This window comes from Lichenostomus cassidix, chromosome 21 (assembly GCF_008360975.1).
Source record: "Lichenostomus cassidix isolate B80296 chromosome 21, HeHo_3.0, whole genome shotgun sequence".
Classification (NCBI taxonomy): Eukaryota; Metazoa; Chordata; class Aves; order Passeriformes; family Meliphagidae; genus Lichenostomus; species Lichenostomus cassidix.
Genome location: NC_139501.1, coordinates 5,953,648 through 5,974,132, shown reverse-complemented (window position 1 = coordinate 5,974,132; position 20,485 = coordinate 5,953,648). Strand labels below are relative to the sequence as shown.

Genomic DNA, 20,485 nt, shown 5'->3' with positions numbered 1-20,485 from the left:
CTGGGGGAGCTGCCAGGGCTCCCCAACTCCTCCTCATCCCAAGAGCCTGCAGCACCTTTGCTGGACATCATGGAGCACAACATCCATGCGGAAGCCCAGCACGGAGGAACAAAATAATTAAAATTAATTAATTAATTTAATTAACTAATCCCTTTCTTTCCCCTCCATGGAGAGGCAGCGCTCACATCCATGTTTGGGATCCACATTTTCCTTTGGAGCACTGCCCTTCCCACCCTCCTCAGACCACTCCACCCAACCACCCTAAAAAATGGGGCAAAATCCCTTGGTTTTGGGTAAAACCAGCACCGTTATGGCTGAATGCCCCTAGACTTCACCCTCCTGACAGATTTTTAAGCACCTGCCACCAACAAGCCACCCCAGGAGCCACGAGGATGAAGGAGAGAGCCGTAAAAGCCGTTAAAAGTTTAAAGACATTTATTTAAAATACAATTTATAAAACGTTTTCTTTCCGGCGCACGTTTTTTGGGGCGAAAACACGCGGTACCGTGTTCCTCCTCCCCCTCCTCGGGATGAAGGCGCTTCCCACAGGAACGCCGCCGAGCCCTGCCCGCGGGCGGGACGTGTCCTGGGCACCGGGACGCAGCGGGAGCAGCCGGGAGATTTCCGTGTTGGAGAAGGAGATTTCAGTGCTGGAAAAGGTGATTTTGGTGCCAGAGGTTCTCAGCGCCACTGGTGGGATTTTGGTGCCGGACACAGAGTTCGGTGCCAGGAGAGGCAGCGAAGTGACACTGACGAGCCGCAGCAGAAATCTGGGGGATTTGGGAGTTTTTGGCTATTCGATGCTATTTTTAGGAATAATTAAGGAAAGGCGCGGTGACTACGGTTATTGCTGATGTCCTTCTCCCTCCCGCTCCCTCCCGGAGCTCATCCCAGCCCCCAGCATGACGGGGATGAATGAGATCCCCAAAAATCACCAGGGGCTGGGGATCCTGGGGGGAATCCTGGGGAATCCTGCCCCACCTGGAACCAGCTGTAAGGCGCTCATGAACGTTCCGGCAGATCGGTTGGATACACAGGTAGTTTTTATTTTCCCGTTTCTGTGGGATTTAAGCCTTATTTCCACACAGGGCTTTTCGTGCACGTCAAGATTGGCTCGTTCCCCTTTGACCCTACTGAAGGCAGCATCCGGATGCAGGAATCCGTCGGGAACCCCCCAGGTTTCCAGGTCCCATCCCCTCCAAGAAGAGCATTTAGTGTTCATCGAATCCCTTGATATCAAGTGATAGTCAGCTTCATCCAGGGGGAACATCTCCGTTCCTGAGGAGCACCAGCCTCCCCGTCATCTTCCCGGGAGCCGGAGGAGGACAATCCCTTCCCTGAAGCCTCGCTGCCTCCAGGGAGCCAGAGGGATCATCCAGGCTTTCTCCAAGGCTGGTTTGATTCCTGGGGAGAGCTTGTACCGTCCCTGCGCCGCCCAGGACTGGAGCCTCGGGATATCCCACTGCCCGACGTCACGGCCAGAGCGGCGCCGGATGCTCTCCTCCTCGCCACATCACCCTAATTCTTCACTGCCCGACCCTCCATGGCCGGACAGCAGGCATTTTCATGGGATCACTCTGCATTCCCTTCTCCCCAAATACAAAAGAACACAAAACCGATGTATTTTAAGCTTTTCCTCAAAGCCAGCAGGGAATCGGAGCCAAGCTTTAACAGGAGCAAGGCGTAAACTGGGTCCGACCCCGAGGTACCTGGGGGTATCCAGGAGTTCGCTTCCATGGCAGTGGAAATGGAGAAGGAGAAGCATGAGCTTGTCAGCCCCGAGCCATCCAGTTCATGGAAATACACTGGAATTCCTTTCGGAACACTCAACTACCTCTCTGGATTCAAACAAACAGCTCAAACCCTTCCCACGCACTCCGCCGATCCGAGATACAGAAAACAAACAGAAAATCAAATAAAAGAACCTAAAATCCTTGGAAACAGAACTCGCTCTGGAAGTGATGAGGACAACATGCGCAGCTGGGGAGGCTTCCCATCTTTTTTTTTTTCCTTAAATGCCAGGTTTCGAGTACAACAAACGTTATTGCTGGCGCTCGCTCCGACCCGAGTGGGACACACACAACTCCCTGCGTCCGGCCGAGTCCGGCACGCCCCCTCTTGTCCCCCTGGCTGGCGGGGACAGCCCTGCTGGGATGGCCGGTCACAGTGGGTGGAGAGGGGAGGTCACAGTGCGTGGGGCTGAAGGTCACAGTGGGCAGAGCAAAAGGGTCACAGTGCAAATCAACCCGGGAGGTCCCTTCGCCCAGGTCCGTGTGTCCGTGCTGGCGGAACGGCGCATCCGCCTCTATCTGCGCTGCTTGAAGCCCTGCGAGCCATCGGGGCCCAGCGGCTGCCGGATCACATTGTTGGGCTGCCTGGTGTCCTCGGGCTGCGAGATCCGCGGCGGCCTGCGGGGACAGAGGGAGCACAGCTGGAGCCTGAGGGGACACAGAGCACAGCTGGGGCTGCAGGGACACAAGGAGCACAGCTGGAGCCTGAGGGGACACAGAGCACAGCTGGAGCTGCAGGGTGGAAGGAATTCAGTGTGGAATTCCGAGTGTCTTGGGAAACCCCTGCAGCACGGGAATGTTGTCACATACTCTGGGGTCCCCAGGACAGGAAAGACATGGAACAAGCCCAAAGGAGCCCACGAGGGTGATCAGAGGGATGGAGCAGCTCTGCTGTGAGGAAAGGCTGAGAGAATTGGGATTGTTCAGCCTGGAGAAGGGAAGGCTCCAGGATGACCCAAGCAAGCCCTTCTAGTGCCTGAAGGGACCAACAGGAAAGATGGAGGGACTTTGGACAAGAGCCTGGAGAGACAGGCCAAGGGGCTACCCACTGCCAGAGGGCAGGGATAGATTGGATATTGGGAAGGAATTCCTCCCTGTGAGGGTGGTGAGGCCCTGGCACAGAGTGCCAAGAGAAGCTGTGGCTGCCCCTGGATCCCTGGCAGTGTTCCAAAGGCACATGGACACAGCACCTGGGGACATCTTTAGTGGGGAACACGGCAGTGCCAGTTAACAATTGGACTCTGTGACTGCGGAGGGCTTTTCCAACCTTAATGATTCCAAGATTTACAGCCTTATCAGGCACTTCCCCTCACTCCCACATAGGTCAAGCTCTGCTGACAGAGCCTTCCTCTTTCCTTGCTGGCCTGGCTGTACTCCCCAAGGAGTTCCTCCCCACTCCTGCCAGGCAGGAATTCCCAAGGAGCCCCCGAGGCTCCTCTCACCTATCCAGGATGGGCTTCTCCTGCTCCTCCTCGGGGCTGGCGCTGCCCAGGATCCTTTTCCTGGCCTCGGCGTACTCCGCCTCCCGCTGCGCCAGGGATTTCACGGGGAAGGCCGGGCGGCTGGCGGAGTTGGGGTTGCTGAGGACACCGTTGGTTGTCGGCCTCTTGAGGATGCGGATCTGGGGGGGAGGCCCTGCGGGAAGGCTGTCGTCCTGGATTACAATGGGCACTTTGGGAGGAGATTTGGACTTTCTGCTGTTGGAAAGAAAAACATTAGGTTGGTGCTTGTTTTCCACGGGGGTTTTCAACTTGACATGTGAATTCCTCGTGCTCAGATGTCGATCCTGTGATTAAGGGCAGCCTGTAATAATTAAAGACCTCATTATAGTTGTAACTCTAAACTAGAGCAGTGGATTAGCTTGGAAAGGGATGGAAAATCAGTCCCTGCTGTGTCTGACACCATTAAACTCCACTGAAGGAAAGGGAACAGACACTGGATCAAGTTTTAGCGCTTCTAGTCAAAGATTCTGGTGTAAGCACTTTGATTTCAGTCCCTGCAAGAGTTTTAGGGCTCCTCTCACCAGGACACCCAGCCTTCTACTCCAACCCTGCCATTTCACTCCTCAAAGCCAGCCTCAGCCCAATCTCACCATCTGAATGTTTTACAGTCCCTTTTCTGCATGGAATTCCCAGAGAATAAATCCCATGACTCTTTCATAATCGAAGGGGAAAAAAACCCCAACAACAAAGGACAAACAAAGGACTTGTCAGCAGCGATTAGAAACATTTCTGGTAGGAGACAATAACACACCCCTGCCCCGAACCAAGGCAGCAGGAAGAGAAATTCTCCCTGATGCAAGACGCAGCAAGTCAATCCAGGCCAGGAGCTGGGATTACCTGACTCACCCATTTCTTCCCGTGAGTGCCTTTTTCTTACATGGCTTCCCCAAGCTGGAGCTACATCCAGTCTGGAGGAGCCGGCTCTGAAATAAAATCCCTCTCAAGAAGCTTTCTGCTGCCCTGCCGTGGCTCCAAAGGGCCATCTAGTGGCATGGAGACAGGACTCCCTAATTCTCAACCCAAACTCAGCACTCCCCGCTCAGTTTGAAGCTGTTTCCCCACTGTTCCCACTCCCCAGGCCTCCAGCTGTCCAACAGCACCTCAGAAAACCAGGATTTTACCTTTCCTTCTGTGTGATCTTCAGCTTCTTTTCCAACCGTCTGTCTATTTCCTAGAAAAGAAGGAGAGAAAAGTAAAAACATGAAGTTTTTATAAAATGAAGACCAGCTTGGAGGTCAGAATTTGAGCCTGTCTGGGCACACATTTCATTTAACTCTTCCAAAAGCTGATCTATAAAGGGGGCAGGGAGCGTGTGATTCCATCTGAGGATGACTTGGGAATCAAGGCAGAGAAAAGCAAAGCCACCACGTGTGTTTTGCTGTAACCAGGAGTACACCCACAGCAGGCGGCGGATCCGGTGTGTCACGGCGCGGGGCACTCATCGCTCATTTTAACCACTTCAACTGGCAAAAAAAAACCTTGGAAGGTAAAAAACCACGGGATTCCACAGCAAGGTATTCCTAGATCCAAGCAGGATGCGGCGCCAAACCTGCCAGGCAGAGGAGCAGCAGCTGCCGCTGGCCGGGATGATCCACAGGAGGGATTCCAGGGGAAGCTGAGCCCCGAGCCCACGGCCATGGGCAGGGCTGGCCGGCAGGGCCACATTCCTGGCAGGAGAAGTCCCTGCCCTGCCCCACACGCAGCCAGGGAGCCTCCCTGTGCTGCTCCTCGCCTTTCCACACGCTGCCGAGTCACCCATCGCGGAAAGACGCGTTAATCACCCTGACAGAGCCGGGCTCTGAGCATGTCAGCCTCTGCCCAAGGCTGGCATCCACCCCAGCCAAGCTGTCCAGGTGTTGCAAAGGTGTCCAGGTGTTGCAATGGCAGCAATTACGCAGAGAAACTTGGCTAAGGAGAAGGAAGCCAGGTTTCAACCCTCCTGCAGGTGACCTGCCCCAACCCCGACGGTATTTTTAGATCCTCACGACAGCTCTGTTAAAAGAGGCTCTGAAACAGCTCTTTGTGTTTTATTTTAACCGTCAAGGAAGGGGGGAAAACACTACCTGAGAGTGTCCTAGTTTAGCCAGCTGATAACTGGCACTACTGAAGGAAATTCCAGACTTCTGGCAGGAGGCAACTGCTCTGCTTTGAGAGCTGGCTGCTCCCTCACGCTGCCGGCAGGAACCACAGCGGGCACAGCTCAGGAACGAAACGGGTTTGGACAGAAATTCCCAGTGAGCAGGGAAGGAACACAAGCCACTACAAGATGCCAAACCACAGTGTTTGCTCTTGGTCACACACAGGCCACAGCTGCCTCCACCTAGAAGGGAATAAATCATTTCAGGAAGATAAAAGGTGGGTGGAAGGTTGAGTTTCCTACCAAACTCTGTCCTGGGAGGTAACAAAACCAGGCAGGAGCTTCACAAGACAGATATTAGCCAGAGCCTCCCGTGGAAGGAAAACACCTGCAGTTTCCTTCCTCTTCAAGGAGAGGAAAATCCCATCCCAGTGCTGCTCAGGAGGGAGGAAAATGTGTATCAGCTGTCTCCTGCCCTCCAGGAGACAGGAACGGGGAACAGGCAGCAGGGATGTGGATATCCCAGTGAGGATGAAGATGCTGTGGAGCAGCTGGTGGCAAACAATGGAAGCCAAAGAGATGGAGGTGGCTCATCAGTGAGCCAGCCGAGGTGACATGGTGGTCTTGAAACCACTTGTTCAGCTTCCAGAAGTTCACCAAGGGCCTCCTGGAATATCCCTTCATAAATATTTTGGTGCATGGGGGAGAGAGACAACAGGAAAATGGGGAGGAAGGTGGGGGAAACACACTCAGGAGCTTCTCAACTTATTTCACTCTGTGCAGCAGTGACTCCAGAACCAAACAGGGCTGCTGAGCCCTCAGGTGGGACTGTGGGCAAGGAAGTGTGACAATGCACACGGCAGCCCCAAGGAAGGCTCTGTTCTGCTCCCTCCTCGCTAACAGAGCAGATGTGGCTTTGGCCAAAGTCACGTTCCTGCACTGCTGGTGGTTCTGGAGCTGAGCCCCAGGGCTGAGGCTGCACTCCCAACTGCAGGTGCTGTAATTGCAGAGCGTCACCCCCACCTCAGCACCTGCAGCATGGGTGATTCATGGCACTGTCACCGAGCCCGGGAGCTGCTGGACAGACCTGCACGCCCCCGTGCGCTCTGAACACTCCAACCACAACCTGCAGCCTCCCCTACGAAAGAAAAAATTAAGCTCTTTACTCTGCTCAGTACAAAAATTTATTCCAAGAAATCCTTCAAAACCACTGTGATTTCTTTACAGTCTGCTTCACTCTTTCCCACTCTGAAGTGGGCCACTTCCAGCAAAATACTTGGTGTCTTTGTCTCCAATCCCCCAAAATTGCCAGTGGTCATGGAGCAAATGCATGGTTCTGGATCATAAAATACTGCCAGCACACTCAGCAGCTGCTCTGTGCTTGGGAAGCTCCTCACCAAGGATCACACAGGATCACTGAGGCTGGAAAAGCCCTCCAGGATCAAGTCCACCCTGTGCCCAATCCCCACCTTGTCACCAGCCCAGAGCACTCAGTGCCATGTCCAGCCTTCCTTGGACACCTCCAAGGATGACAACTCCAAACCTCCCTGGGCAGCTCCTGACAAGGCCTGACCACCCTTTCCATGGAGAAATTCCTCCTGATATCCAACCTGAGCCTCCCCTGGCCCAGCCTGAGGCTCTTGCCTCTCCTCCTGTCCCTGTTCCCCGGAGCACAGCCTGACCCCTCTGACTGTCCCCTCCTGTCAGGGAGTTGTACAGAGCCAGAAAGTCCCCCTGAGCCTCCTTTTCTCCAGGCTGAGCTCCTTTCCCAGCTCCCTCAGCAGTTCCTGGTGCTCCAGACCCTTCCCCAGCTCCGTTCCCTTCCCTGGACACACTCCAGCCCCTCCAGATCCTTCTTGCCATGAGGGTCCCAGAATTGGAGGTGCCCCAGGACAGGGGACAGGCACAGCCCGGGGCCTGTGCCCACACCAGGCTGGCACAAGGAGCAAAGCAAGGAGCAGCTAAAATATTTGCTAAGTTCCAGCCTCAGCAGCTGATGGAGCCACTGTGTTCTCTCTGGAGCACAAGGCTTCCTCCACACGTAGAAATCCTGGCAGAATAACATAAACCAACTACTCACACCAAACACACGTATCCCTCCCACCCCATCCAAACAACTGTTACTCCTGCAGGATCCACAGAATTCCTGGCACTGCTGACAGGATTCCAGCTGCCTCCAGATATTCACTCAACATTTGGGTAGAAAAAGTCTCTCTTTGTGTTTGAATAGATGGTCAAAAAGCAGTTCCCCACCTTACACCTCCTGATGCGTCAGAAATTGTTTTCTTTTAAACACAGGGACTGACTCTGCATTTTCCAGGAAACTCAGTGTTCATTACTAGGATGTTTGGAATTGTAGGAATGGAGCATTTGAACACCATGTGCAGAGACAGCCCCAGACGTGAGCAGCCTCCCAGCTCGTGACAAGGATCACTGCACCAATTTAAAAGCAGAATCACCTTGGCACTGCTCATTTTTAATTAAAATCAAATCCCTGCCGCTGCTCCGCACGGATTCATCCATCTGCTGATGTCATTCCCTCTCCACTGCTGTGTCACGTTGTCACCGTGTGGGTAAGCAGATAAAATTAGGAGCTGACTCGGAGGGCAAGTGCCAGAGGCACTACAAGCACCAAAGGCATGAGCTGTCCACAGAAGCAGCTGGATTTGGCATCCAGGACCTGGACAGGTCACTCTGGACAAACCCCAGCTATCCACCACCTGAGGGGCTCTCCCAGCTCCCACCTCCCAGACAAACTTACCTGGATCATCAAAGACTCAGCCTGATTCACATCTCCATGCAAACCCCCTCCCCAAAGATTAGTGAGGAATCTCACCCACCTATTTTTAGGGCTATTATTTGTGGATGCCGAACAGGACCCAAACAAACAGCCTGAAGGAGACTCTGTTCTCTGACATTTAGGCTGCATTTGTGGACGAGGACGTCATGGAAACTGAGCTGCAGCCCCATCCCAGGCATCCTTCCTACCCTCACCCCTGAGGAAAACAGCAAAGAGGACCCATAAACCCCCTCTGGAAGGCAGACACGGCGCCCAGCACACAAAGCTGCTGCTCAGATCCCACATTCCCACGGCCTGGCATCCTACAGAGCCACCCCAGCAATAAAGCTGATAATTTGGTGAGATTCCTGGTGAGCTGGAGACCATGCTCCCCACAGCATCCCAGGAACGTGTCCTTCAGAAAGGGACGGCCCTGTGGCTGCTATGATTCCTATGGATCATGGTTTCCCACGGGATGGAGACACATTCTGAAGCAAAACCAGCTCTCCAGAATACTGCAAAGAACAGGGTGGCCCAATCAGCCCATGCTGTTGTCCAAAGAACCTTTTGGGAATAACTGCAATGCACTGGACATGTACAAAGCATCATCCCCCATCCCTGCCAGCAAGGACTGTTCAAACAGAACAAACACTGCCAGCTCCGAGCTCAGCTGATCCGGGGAAGGAATAACAAGATAACCCCTGGCTGGTTTTTATCCCAAGTTTAGTGAGTGACCACGACTGAAGGTGTGAGGAAGGCAGAGACTTTGTATAAATCACTGACACTGGGTGGACATTTCCCCCTCTTTCTCCAAAGTTCCTCTGCAGAAATCCAGGGAAGATCCCTCCCAGAGTACAGGGCAGTCCTGGTGCTCTCCTGCATATCTGGTAACATTCCAAAGCTCTGGAAAACCATTAACCAGGTTCTCTGCTGTATTTACTCCCAGCACAACCTTCTACCCCGTCTCACTCCAGTAACGGGGAAGATCAATCCCAGAACGAGGGAATTCAGGCTGGAGCTGGATCCTCCCAAAACCACAGCCTTGCCTGCTCATTAAAGCACCACTGGATACTCTGGCAAGTCCAGAAGCAGACAAACTCCAAAGCCTGGTTAATGTTCTTTTCTTTAGAAAATAAGTTTTAAGATCTGAGGTCACCAGAGCTGTTGATGCGGACCTGAAGCTGGAACTGCTTCCCCAAAACACCATCAGGAAAGAGCAGTCCCCGATCTCCTCATCAGCCACCTATTTCTCTCCTCCAAAGAGAAATTAATCTACTAATTACTGCAACATTCCAATTCCTGAGGCTACTGGCAATCAGCCTGCCCCATTAATTAGTTCTCCCAGTCACTGTGCCACGCTCAAGCCTGGCAGTGGCCTGTCCCAGGAAAGCCCCAGGTGTTTATGTCTCTGTAAGTAGATCCTGCTCCTCAGCACCAGGAGATTGAGAAACAGGACACGGGAGTATTTCTGGGAACAAGCCTGGCTGGCACCACAGAGTATTCCCAGCATGGAGGTGTTATGGATGGGGGGAAGCACTTGGGAGGGCAGCAGCTCCTTTTCTCTCCCTTGCTGCAATATCCCCAAACTGACCCTCACTTCCCACTGTTCATTCCCAACCTCCAAACTTCCCATTTATTACCAAAAAACCTCCCTCTGCCCAAGCAACACTGAGCAGCAGAAACACAAATTTCCATTTCTCAATTTCAAGATTTTTTGACCTGTTACAGCACCTAAAGCAAACATTCAGTGAAAGTTTTCCCAAAATGCTTTTGGTGTGGGAAGTCTAAATCCATCCTGGGCTCATCCCAGTGCAATGGCAGCAGGAGGGGGAGGAATTCTGCCCCTGTGCCCTGCTCAGGTGAGACCTCACCTACAGAGCTGCCTCTAGCCCTGGGTCCAGCACAAGAAGGACTTGGAACTGCTGGAGAGACTCCAAAGGAGGCTCCAGGGTGATCAGAGGGATGGAGCAGCTGTGCTGGGAGGAAAAGCTGGGAGAGTTGGGATTGTTCAGCCTGGAGAAGGCTCCAGGGGGACCTCAGAGCCCCTTCCAGGGCCTAAAGGGGTTCCAGGAGAGCTGGAGAGGGACCTGGGACAAGAGATGGAAGGACAGGACACAGGGAATGGCTTCCCACTGCCAGAGGGCAGGGATGGATGGGATATTGGGAAGGAATTCCTGGCTGTGAGGGTGGGCAGGCCCTGGCACAGGGTGCCCAGAGAAGCTGTGGCTGCCCCTGGATCCCTGGCAGTGTCCAAGGCCAGGCTGGACAGGGCTTGGAGCAACCTGGGACAGTGGAAGGTGTCCCTGCCATGGCAGGGGGTGGACTGGATGAGCTTTACGGTCTTTCCAACCCAAACCATTCTGGGATTCCATGACCCTCACAGCCCTGACACCAAAACCCAGTTTTCCCCACGGATACAGCTCCTGCACACCCAAACCTCGTTCCTGTGGTCTCTGACCACACTGGTCATTAGCAGAGGGAGGTCACAGCGTCACACTCCAAAATATTTCCATTACAACTCTGCTGGACTTTGATCCCATTCAGCAACTCCAAGTGACAGGAGCCAAACCCTTCAGACGCAGTGACCTGGAGCCTTTGCTGACAGGTGACACCCACCCTACCCTGACAGATTCATGCAGGTGACAGACAGGAGGCGTTTTGCCACCTCAGGTGACCTGTCCTCCCCAAGCACTGGACACAAGCAGGTGACAATCCCCAGCCCCCAGGCAAAGACAAAGTTCACTCCCAGGCCTTTGGCTGCTCCCATCCTCCTGGAGTGCCCAAAAAGTGGGAAATGGGGCAGGATTTCCCTTCCTGGGGGGATTGGTGAGGTACAGCTGGGATCATTGGGTGCCACTGGGGAAGTTGGAGACAGCAGCTGGGAGCTCAATCTGCAAACTCCAGGGGGGAAAAAGACACACAAAGAGATCAATTCCACGGTTTTTTTAACTTGTTTTGGATTGCCAGAGTCATGTTTGACCTGCACAGAACCACGGAATAGGTTCTGAGCTGAAAGGGACCCACAAGGATCATCAGTCCAACCCCTGGCCCTGCACAGACACCCAACAATCCCACCCTCTGCATCCCTGGCAGCACTGTCCAAATGCTCCTGGAGCTCTGGCAGCCTCGGGAATGTGATCATTGCCAGGGCAGCTTGGTCAGTGCCCACCACCCTCTGGGGGAAGAACCTTTTCCTGAGATCCAACCTCACACTCCCCTGGCACAGCTCCAGCCATTCCCAAGGATCCTGTCCCTGGTCACACTGAGCAGGGACCAGAGCTGTCCCTCCCCTGCCCCTCAGGATGAAGCTGAAAAGACATTCTGGCTTGAAATCAGTTCCTAAGACTTGATACACTCAAATTTTAGTTGGCAAAGGAAAAAACCAATGAATCCATCTGTAAAGCACCAATTCCAGGTTGAGGATCACCCAGTCTCATGGACACACTCCAGTTTTGGAGCCCAGCTATCCACCTAATGTTTAATTATTGGTTTAACCAGGTAAACAGACCTGAGGGCCATTAACTGACCTCTCATTCGTGTTTTCCAGCACAACACAAAAACAAACCAGGAATTAAGCTCCATTATATTTTCTGACCCAGCCTGGTCTTTGAAGCTCTCTCCATTCTTACTCCTAACTCAGACAACTCACTTGTTACTCACACCCTAGTTTTCCATCTGTAACTCCTGGACAAAGAAAACCTCCCCATTTCACAGACATTCTAAGGTTCTAATTAGACACCATTGAGGTGACAGGGATCCAGAGGCTACACGGAGTTCTGCTGCATCAGCACCAACACCCTGAGCCTGGGGGACTCCTGGGACAGGGGACACTGCTGGAGCGGAGGGCACCTGCCTGGCATGCTCACTCAGGGGTGGCACATCATCAAGGAGCTGCTCTGTTTTCGGGGCAATTCTGATGGCACAAGACCAAAAGACAAGCAGAAGCCACATTAAAGACCTTAACAACCACTTTAGGATCTGTTTTACAGCTCCTTGAGTGACCAAACCAAAGCAGAAAGGCTGTGTCGGGTTTTTGGGGGTTGTCTTCAACCTAATGAGATTTTCCTGCTGCCTGATTTGGGAGAGCTGCAAGAGAGAAATGAAGTGAATTTTAATTAGGAGGCCATGGGATCCCTGCTCAGCCCAGAGCCGCCTCTTGCTGACAACCCCCTTCTTTAAGGCCTCGAGCAGATTTTCTCAGCCTAACAGCAAAAACCACAAAGAAAAACCCCAGCACTAAAAATCTGAAGGATTTGCTTTCCCAAAAAACACCCTCTGGGTGGAATATTAAATAATTATTTGCTGGGACACAGGTAATGTATCCCAAAAAACCCCATGAATCTCCTGGTACATCTCTACTGTTCCCTCATGTGCTGAAGGGTCTAAAAATCTAAATAATTCAGGTTCTCAATTGTGTGAAGTACCAGAATCACAGGGTTCCAAAACAGTATGGGTTGGAGGGACCTTAAAGCTCATCCAGTTCCTTAAAGCCCTTCCTCTGTCCCAGGCTGCTTCAAGCCCTGTCCAGCCTGGCCGTGGACACTGCCAGGGATCCAGGAGCAGCCACAGCTGCTCTGGGCAGCCTGTGCCAGGGCCTCCCCACGCTAACAGGGAAGAATTCCTTCCCAATATCCCATCTGTCCCTGCCCTCTGGCAGTGGGAAGCCATTCCCCCTTGTCCTGGCACTGTTAGAACAGGATGTGTTTGAAGCTGCTCCTTGGTGTCTCTGTTTTATTGCAATCTCCTCCTGAGCACCAACCACGACTGTCAAGCCTTGTGCCCTCATGTTGGGATCCATCTTGTGCTGCCTTGGTTGGAAGAAAATCACAGAGTCATGGAATAGCCTGAGCTGGAAAGGACCCACAAGGATCAGAGTCCAACCCCTGTCCCTGCACAGACACCCCAACAACCCCACCCTGGGCATCCCTGGGAACATTGTCCAAACACTCCTGGAGCTCTGGCAGCCTCAGGCTGTGCCCATTCCCTGGGGAGCCTGGGCAGTGCCCAGCACCCTCTGAGGGGAGAACCTTTCCCTAAAATCCAACCTAACCCTCCCCTGGCACAGCCCCAGCTGCTCCCTGGATCCTGTTCTTGGTCACAGAGAGCAGAGCTGCCCCTCAGGAGGCTCTGCAGTCACTGCTGGTGCTACAGCACAGCCTCTTCCTGCCCTCGTTCCTCTCTGCCCACCTGCTGCCTCCTGTAGCTGAGCCTCCTGCAGCAACAGGGACACCTGAATGTCCCCAGCACCCATCAGGACCATAGGAGCCCCTGGCCAAGGGCAGGCTGGGCTCTCCTCTGCTCTATCCCGCTCAGCTCTCTGCTTCCTGCAGGCACCACCAGCAGCACAAGGGCTCCTTCATGCCAGGCGTGGTGCGAAATCCTCTTCCTGAGCCCCAGGGATGCCAGAGGGCAGCTCCTGCCCCCTCTCCTGCCCCACAAAGGCAGCTCACTTTGCCTGTCCCAACTGCTTCCACAGGCATCCAGACGCCAACAACTGCAACAGCAGCTGCTCCTCTGCAAGGAATGGCTGAGGGAGCTGGGAAAGGAGTTCAGCCTGGAGAAAAGGAGGCTCAGGAGGGACCTTGTGGCCCTCCAAAACTCCTGACAGGAGGGGACAGCCAGGTCAAGCTCTGCTCCCAGGGAACAGGGACAGGAGGAGAGGGAACAGCCTCAGGCTGGGCCAGGGGAGGCTCAGGTTGGACATCAGGAGGAATTTCCTCATGGAAAGGGTGGTCAGGCCTTGTCAGGAGCTGCCTGGGGAGATCTGGAGTCCCCATCCCTTGAGGTGTCCAAGGAAGGCCTGGAGGTGGCACTGAGTGCTCTGGGCTGCGGACAAGGTGGGGACCAGGCAGAGGTTGGGCTCGATGATCCTGGAGAGCTTTTCCCACCTTAATGATTGTGTGATTCCCCGGGAGATTTCCTTGCTCAGTAGCACAAGCACCATTGAGGTTACGAGCATGAATTCCAAGCAGTTTGGACTGAAAAAGGATGTGAGAAAGGACAAGTGACAGGGAATTTTCCTTCTAAGGAAAAGCACCTGAGAGGTACCAGCAGGAAGGACAAACTGGGAAGACACTCCATGGGCAGGATTGGAGCAGCTGGACCATTTTAAACCATTACTCAAGGCCACAGTCATCAGCTCCCGAGACTCCAGCCGTGTCCCTTCATGGAGCGGTTTTGGGAGCGCTGGAATTAACTCTGATGCTGGGCACGAGGCTCCCGCTGGGCACAGCCCCCCGACTTTGGCAAGACAGACGGGCGAGCGGCTCCGCTGCCAGCCTGGCACTGGCCCCTCTCGGGCGTTGAGTTACAGGCTCTATTTTGCTCCCCTGGCTCTGGCCAGGTGTAACCCAATCCCCTGCCCACAATCCCGTTCAGGCTCCTCATCGAGGCCCTGTCAGGAGGTCCTTCTGCCCTCTGATCCTCAACGACCCCGAGGAATTCATTAAAAGCAGAGTTTGCCTGGTGGAGTTTTCTCTCCATGTGAACACCCCGCAGAGCACCCGCCCACGCTCCTGCTAAAACAGTCACTTTATTTGCAAGCACAGCACACACAAATCCTCGGGGTCTCTCAGCGTGACAGACACGACGCCAACTCCAGCTCCTGAGTAGCTGTTAAAAGCAGGGGGGAACTTCAGCTCTACTGGGCCACGCTGGGACTCCCCCGGTTCTGCCCGAGTGAGGGAGCACGTTCCGATCGAGGGGGAAAAGGGTTTGGGTGTGCACCCGCAGCCCCGCGCTGTCCCCAGAGCCCTGCCACGGTCACTGCGATGCTGGGCACGCACATTTTGGCTCTGCCCGCCGCCCTTCCCCCTCCTGCCTCCACCCCCCGGGCAACCGGAGCTCCATGCGGGGCTGGGCCGCGACCCCGCTGAGCTGCCGCTGCCGCCCCAGAAGCAGTCCCGCCGGGCGGAGAGGGGTGGGGGTTTGGACACCGAGGACCACACGTGGGATTGAAGGACGGGCATGGAGCCGCTCCAAGGAGGGTCCTGAAGGGGAACTGAAGAACCGGCGAGCAGTGGGGCTGGGGACAGCCCGCAGCCCCCCCGCGCCGAGCGAGGCCGCGGTCCCTTTAAGAGGCCTAGCAGCGCCGCGGGGCCGCCGCGCCGCCGCCCGCGCCCCGCCGCCTCCTCAGGCAGCGCCGCGCCGCCCGCCCGCGCCCCCCCGCCGCCCCGGGCCCGCCGCGCCGCCCCACGCCGCCGGCCTCACCCCGCTGTCGGCCGCCTCCTCCCAGCTCTCCGCGACCTCCTCATCTTCCATTTTAATTCCCGTCCGCCGCCGGGCCCGCGCCCCGCGCATGCGCGCGCCGCCCGCCCGGCCCGCGCCCGGCAACGCACGCGCACCGCGCGGAAAGGGCGGGAAGTGGTGGCGGGATGGCTGCGCCACAGCGCCCCCTGGCGGCCGGGAGGACCGGACCCAGGGCAGGTTAATGTTGAGGCGTTTTCCCTGAATTTTTGTGTTTTCCTTTAATTTTGAGATGTTTTCCTTTAGTTTGGGCGTGTTCTTCCTTTGGGGTATTTCCCTTAATTTTGGTGCGTTTCCTCATCGTTTTTATGAGCTTTCCCTTAACTTTGGAGTGTTCCCCCTTAATTTTGGTGTGTTTTTTCCACATTTTTGAGGTATTTTCCCTTAATTCGGGGGTGCTTTTTCTTAATTTGAGGTACCTTCCCTTAATTTTGTGTTACTGGACAAATCAGCCCCCAAATTTAGGCAATTTCAGCCACCAATCCAACCTCTCATCCCTCCTGCAGGCACCCAGATGTGTTGTTCCATCCTCCAATTTGTACATCTTCATTTAAGCCCAAAGCTGCTCTTATGGAGCACAACCTTTAAAAACATTAAAAATTCCCCAAACCCCCATAATTTCTTAAAACTTTTTGCATTTATATCCAAGATACTCACCACACCAATGTTTTCCTTTGAACCCGGAGCCATACAAAGCTTTTTGGAGTGAGATTTGCATTTCCTTTTCCTCACTCCAAAATTAACTGCCCCTTCAGCACCCAAAAAACTCCCGATTTTCACATAGGGAGTTATAGAAACTACCCCTAAATCCTTATTTTTTTCACCTAAATTCCTACCCAAGAGCCAGAGTTTGCCGGCAGATGGCGACTGGATTCCTAAAATATGACAATAAACCTCCAGCTGAAATAAATCCTGATGCCCGTGGTGTGCCCAGACCCTGAGCCTCCGTCTCTTCTGCCAAGCCCGAAATTTGGGCAGGGAAACTCCAGACTCCTCCACAGGTGGATTTTTGGGGGATGTTTATCCAACCTGGAGCTGTTGGAGGGGGTTTGGGGGTGTGCATTGCTCTGGGAGTGTTAAATCTTTGGATTTCATCTCTTTTGGCAGCTCAGAGGGGTGAGATACAGTGCTTCCCTCCTTGGGAATGCTGCTGCTGGAGGAAAAGCTGCAGCAGCCTGGGGCTGTTCCTGCCCATCCTCTGGGATTTTTCCAGGAGGCAACAAGAACCAAATTTCCCAACAGCCTGGCATGGTTGGCTTGATCCCCTGCAGCGTTCCAGCAGCGTTCCCTCGGACATCTCCCTCCATCCTGCTTTAAGAAATCCCCTTCCCAGCCCTGTCTGACCCGCGCATCCCACAAACCCGGCGGGATCCTTTGGGAATGTGGCGTTGGTGGCATTGGTGTGACACCCCGAAGGTGAGCGCTGGGTACTCACCTGCTGCAGGACAAACCCCACGTCTCCCCTCAGGTTATCCCAGCCCTCCACAAGGTTTCCATCCCATGGCTTCTCCCCGGCACTCCCAGCTCTCCACAAGGCTCCTGGGGCATCCCCTTGGGCGCGGCGCCTGGCCGGGATGCTGAGCAGGCTCCTCCGTGTGGGATGCAGCGCTGTGGGAGACAGACAGGGCGGCAGTGATTCCCTTTTCCCTGAAAATAAAGTCCCCAAACGACTCGCCAGCAGGACCTGATGGCAAAATACAGCCCGCACAGGGATGTTGTGGGCTCCGCTCTCTCTTTTCCTCACCGCCATGGAAAGAGGGGCACCACAGCCCTCCGGGAACAGCTCACATCCCGCCTCCCTGTTGAGCCCTCAGGGGCTTCGGGGCTGTGAGGGGTACGCATGGCGGGGCTGCAGCAGGCGCTGAGTGGCACCCCTGAAGGCAGGGCGGGTCCCCGTGCCCCGGCTGCGCCTCCCGGGGCTGGGGATGAGGATGGGAACCGGGCAGGTGCGGGGAGAGAGCGGGACAGGCGACGGGATCCGCCCTGGCACCTCCGCCTCAGCGTCGACCTCCCCAACATGGCGGCCTCGCCCGCCCGCCTCTCCCAACATGGCAGCATGACCATCCCAACATGGCGGCGAGACCACCCAAACATGGCGGTCCCCTCTCTGCACTGCGGATAGTAGACTTGACCTTCCCATCATGGCGATACCAGAACGTCACCACCCCGTTCCCGCCCCATCAGCACGCACTCCGGGGGTGGTCCCGCGCCTGCGCAGTGTGCGGCCGGCGCGGCCAGGGCGGCGGCGGGAGGGCGGGGAGGGAAGATGGCGGCGCCGGTCGGAGCCGTCACCGGGGCGACGCGGCGGCCCCGCCGCCCGCAACCCTGAGGGCCCGGCCCGGCTCGGCCCGGCCCGGCGGCAGGTGAGAGCGGCCCCGCGGTGCGGCTTCCCCGGGCGGGGCGCTTCCGCGGGGAGCGGGGCGGCGGGACGGGCCCCTCGGGGCGGGACAGGCCTGGTGTGGAGGGGACCGCATTTGGCGCTGGAGGGTGAGGGGAGCCCTTGTCCCAGCCTCTCACAGCGTTTTGGGGGGTCCCTGCGGAGGGCAGAGCCCGCGGGGGGTTATAGCCCCTTCTCGGAGGAAGGAAGCCCCTTCCTAGCTCCGGGGGGCGAGGGCAAGGCGGCCCCGGGGGCTCCCTCAGGGCTGGGCAAAGCCTGCCCCTCTGAAAGCCGTGCTTCCCCCCGAAAAAGCCGTGTTTTCCTCCTGAAAGCCATGTTTCCTTCCCAAAAAGCCAGACTTTCCCCGCTGAAAGCAATGTTGCTTTCCCCAAAATGCCATGTTTTCCCCCCTAAAATCCATGTTTCCCCCCCAAAAAAGGCATTTCCCCAAAAACCTCATGCTTCCCCAGAACAGTCATGCGTCCCCCCTAAAAGCCATGTTTCCCAAAAAAACCTCGTGTTTCCCCCAAAAAGCCACGTTTCTCTCGTAAGACCTCTGTTTTCCTCCCTAAATGCCATGTTTTCCGCAAAATAGCCATCTTCCCCCCTAAAAGCCATGTTTGTCCCCCAAACTCCACGCCTCGCCCCAAAAAAGCCATATTTCCCCCCCCAAAAAAGCCCCATTTCCCCCCTAAAAGCCCTGTTTTCCCAAAAATCGGTGCTGGCATTGAGCAATGCCGAGGCACAGGCTGGCAGTGCTGGCGGTGGTAAGAAAACGGTTTTTTGGGGGGAAGTATGGCTATTAGGGGGAGAACATGGCTCTTTGGGAGGAAACATGTTTGCGGGCACACACACATGGCTTTTGGGGGGGGAATACGTGTTTTTCTGGGGGAGATACTGGGGTTTTGGTGGAAAACATGGCTTTAGGGGTGAGAATCACGGCTGGGGGTGCTGGGGGTGCTCCCAGAACCTCAGCTCACGTTGGGTACGTGTGAAAACAAAGGTGAGGCTCAGTCTCTGCTGTAACTCCGTGCGAATCCACATCTCCCCTCCATCCGAGTGCCGGCTGTGTGTCGATCCATGGATTTCGGTCCTGGAATCGCGGTTTGGAGCAGCCGAGGTGCCCAGCTCGGCACTCCCGGTGGCTTTGGGGTGTCGCTCCCCATTGTCTGCGCTGCCGATGTGCGCTCGGAGCTTTGGGAATGGCTTTATTTGGGATCGTGTTCTTGTCACGGCGGGGCTGGGCTCAGCAGCCGCTGCAGGGGCTCGGCAGGAGCATTATCTCATCTGCTCAAACCTCTTGGCTTTTCCAGTCGCGTTTTCCAGTCGGGTTTTCCAGTGGGGCAGGGCCGGGGTGTCTCGCTGTTAATGACCTGAACTCTAAGGAATGCTCGCAGGAGGAACAAAAGGGGAGTAGGGAATGCTTGTCTGCGGAACGGGGATGGGAGATAACCCCGGGATCACCGGGAATGTCGTTTGTATTCCAATGGCTTTAATTATCCCCGGGAGCCGGCTAGGGTCAGCAGCTGGAACTCTTCCCCTTGGCTAAAAGGGACAGGAATTACAGTGAATTCCCTTGGAGGAGCTGGCGACCTAAATCTGCGCCCAGGGTGGGAAGGGACCGTTTCCCACCTGTCCTTCAGGAGCAGAGCCTGCCGGGCGGGCTCGGGAAGCCCCGGTCGGGGGGGCGGTGCTGCCGTGTCCTGACAAAGTGCTTTATATCGCGACATAGCGGCTGCAGCTGGGGCTTGGCCCTTCTGGGGATCAAATGGAGAGTGGGAGGTTTCCTCATTCCCACAGCCTTACGTGTTCCCACCACTGTCTCTCCTTTCCTTTCCTTATGGTGAAAACTGGGATCGTTCCCTCAGGTTGCCTTCCCAGTGTCCCCCTGGGCTCGGTCTTTCCTTGGTGTCACAACTGGGAGAGAAGACAGCAAAATCCTGGGCAGAATTCCAGCTATTGCATGGAATCCAGAAAGGTTTGGGTTGGAAGGGACTTACAGACCATCCCTGCCTTGGGCAGGGACACCTTCCACTAGTCCAGGTCACTCCAAGCCCCGTCCAACCTTGGGCACTTTTTCCCAAGGCAGGATGGTGCTTGTCTTGGACGTGATGTTGTTCCCACGTTGGATTCAGTCCTGTTCTCCAGGGGTGTTGTGTCTCCATGCTCAGGCGGCGGCAGAGCCACATCCCGTGGTTGTTTTGGCATAGCAGGGATGTTTGTGCATTTTTTTCCTGCTGTGTTCCCTGGAGTTTTCCCTGACAGGTGACTCCACCCAGACAGCATTTCTTTTCCGGGGTGGCAGGTGAAGCTCTTGGATTCGGAAGGGCTCTGGATGGTTTTATCGTTTTCTCTCGTGGATATTTACAGGCAGTGTGTGTGATTTTAAATTTTTGTTTGAGTTTACTTCAGCCTTTATTTGCTGTGACTCCAGTTTTCCCTGCATTTGGCTGTGGGAGCAGCCCCTGAAGGAGTCTCACCTGCAGGACACGTGTTCCTGCCCTGCCTGGGGTTGGAATGAAGGTGGGGTTGCTTTATTCCCACTGCTGAATGTGTGTAACCATCGATTTGGGTATTTCAGCCACTGCATTGGGCACCTTCAGGAGAAGTGTTTGCTCCCAAGGAGAGCCAGGATGTGCTCCTTATCCCATCCTTAATCGCAGGAAATTTAATGTGTACAAGAACCTTCACGTTTGCCAGGAGTGACAGCAGCGG

General features: G+C 55.2%; 2 protein-coding genes across 5 annotated transcripts in view; one reads left to right on the top strand and one right to left on the bottom strand.

Moving 5' to 3' along the window:
* Positions 1–417: 417 nt before the first annotated feature.
* SZRD1 (SUZ RNA binding domain containing 1) lies at positions 418–15,496 on the bottom strand. 4 transcript variants are annotated; one of them, XM_085080117.1, is made up of 4 exons: positions 15,358–15,496; positions 4,414–4,463; positions 3,233–3,484; positions 418–2,408 (listed from the first exon to the last, which is right to left on the bottom strand). In XM_085080117.1, the coding sequence occupies exons 1-4, from the start codon at positions 15,445–15,447 to the stop codon at positions 2,306–2,308; spliced, it is 495 nt and encodes a 164-aa protein (XP_084936243.1). In that variant the 5' UTR covers positions 15,448–15,496; the 3' UTR covers positions 418–2,305. The 4 variants fall into 4 exon arrangements, with proteins under 4 accessions (XP_084936243.1, XP_084936241.1, XP_084936245.1 ...); XM_085080115.1 differs by having other exon boundaries at positions 3,233–3,487; positions 15,358–15,495; XM_085080119.1 differs by lacking the exon at positions 15,358–15,496 and adding an exon at positions 4,693–5,335.
* A 2,124-nt stretch (positions 15,497–17,620) lies between these two features.
* FBXO42 (F-box protein 42) overlaps positions 17,621–20,485 on the top strand; it is a 44,876-nt gene continuing 42,011 nt past the window's right edge. Inside the window, exon 1 of the mRNA XM_085080251.1 lies at positions 17,621–17,756. The gene's annotated coding sequence lies outside the window, so the exon portion shown is untranslated. The remainder of the gene's footprint in view (positions 17,757–20,485) is intronic.

Bases quoted from the DNA above. Each gene is read 5' to 3' on its own strand.
- SZRD1 (XM_085080115.1), bottom strand. From the start codon at position 15,447: ATGCGCGGGGCGCGGGCCCGGCGGCGGACGGGAATTAAAATGGAAGAT. The intron at 4,464-15,357 runs GTGAGGCCGGCG...CTTCTTTTCTAG, and splicing joins AGGAGGCGGCCGACAGCGGG to GAAATAGACAGACGGTTGGA. The intron at 3,488-4,413 runs GTAAAATCCTGG...TCTTTCCAACAG, and splicing joins AAGATCACACAGAAGGAAAG to CAGAAAGTCCAAATCTCCTC.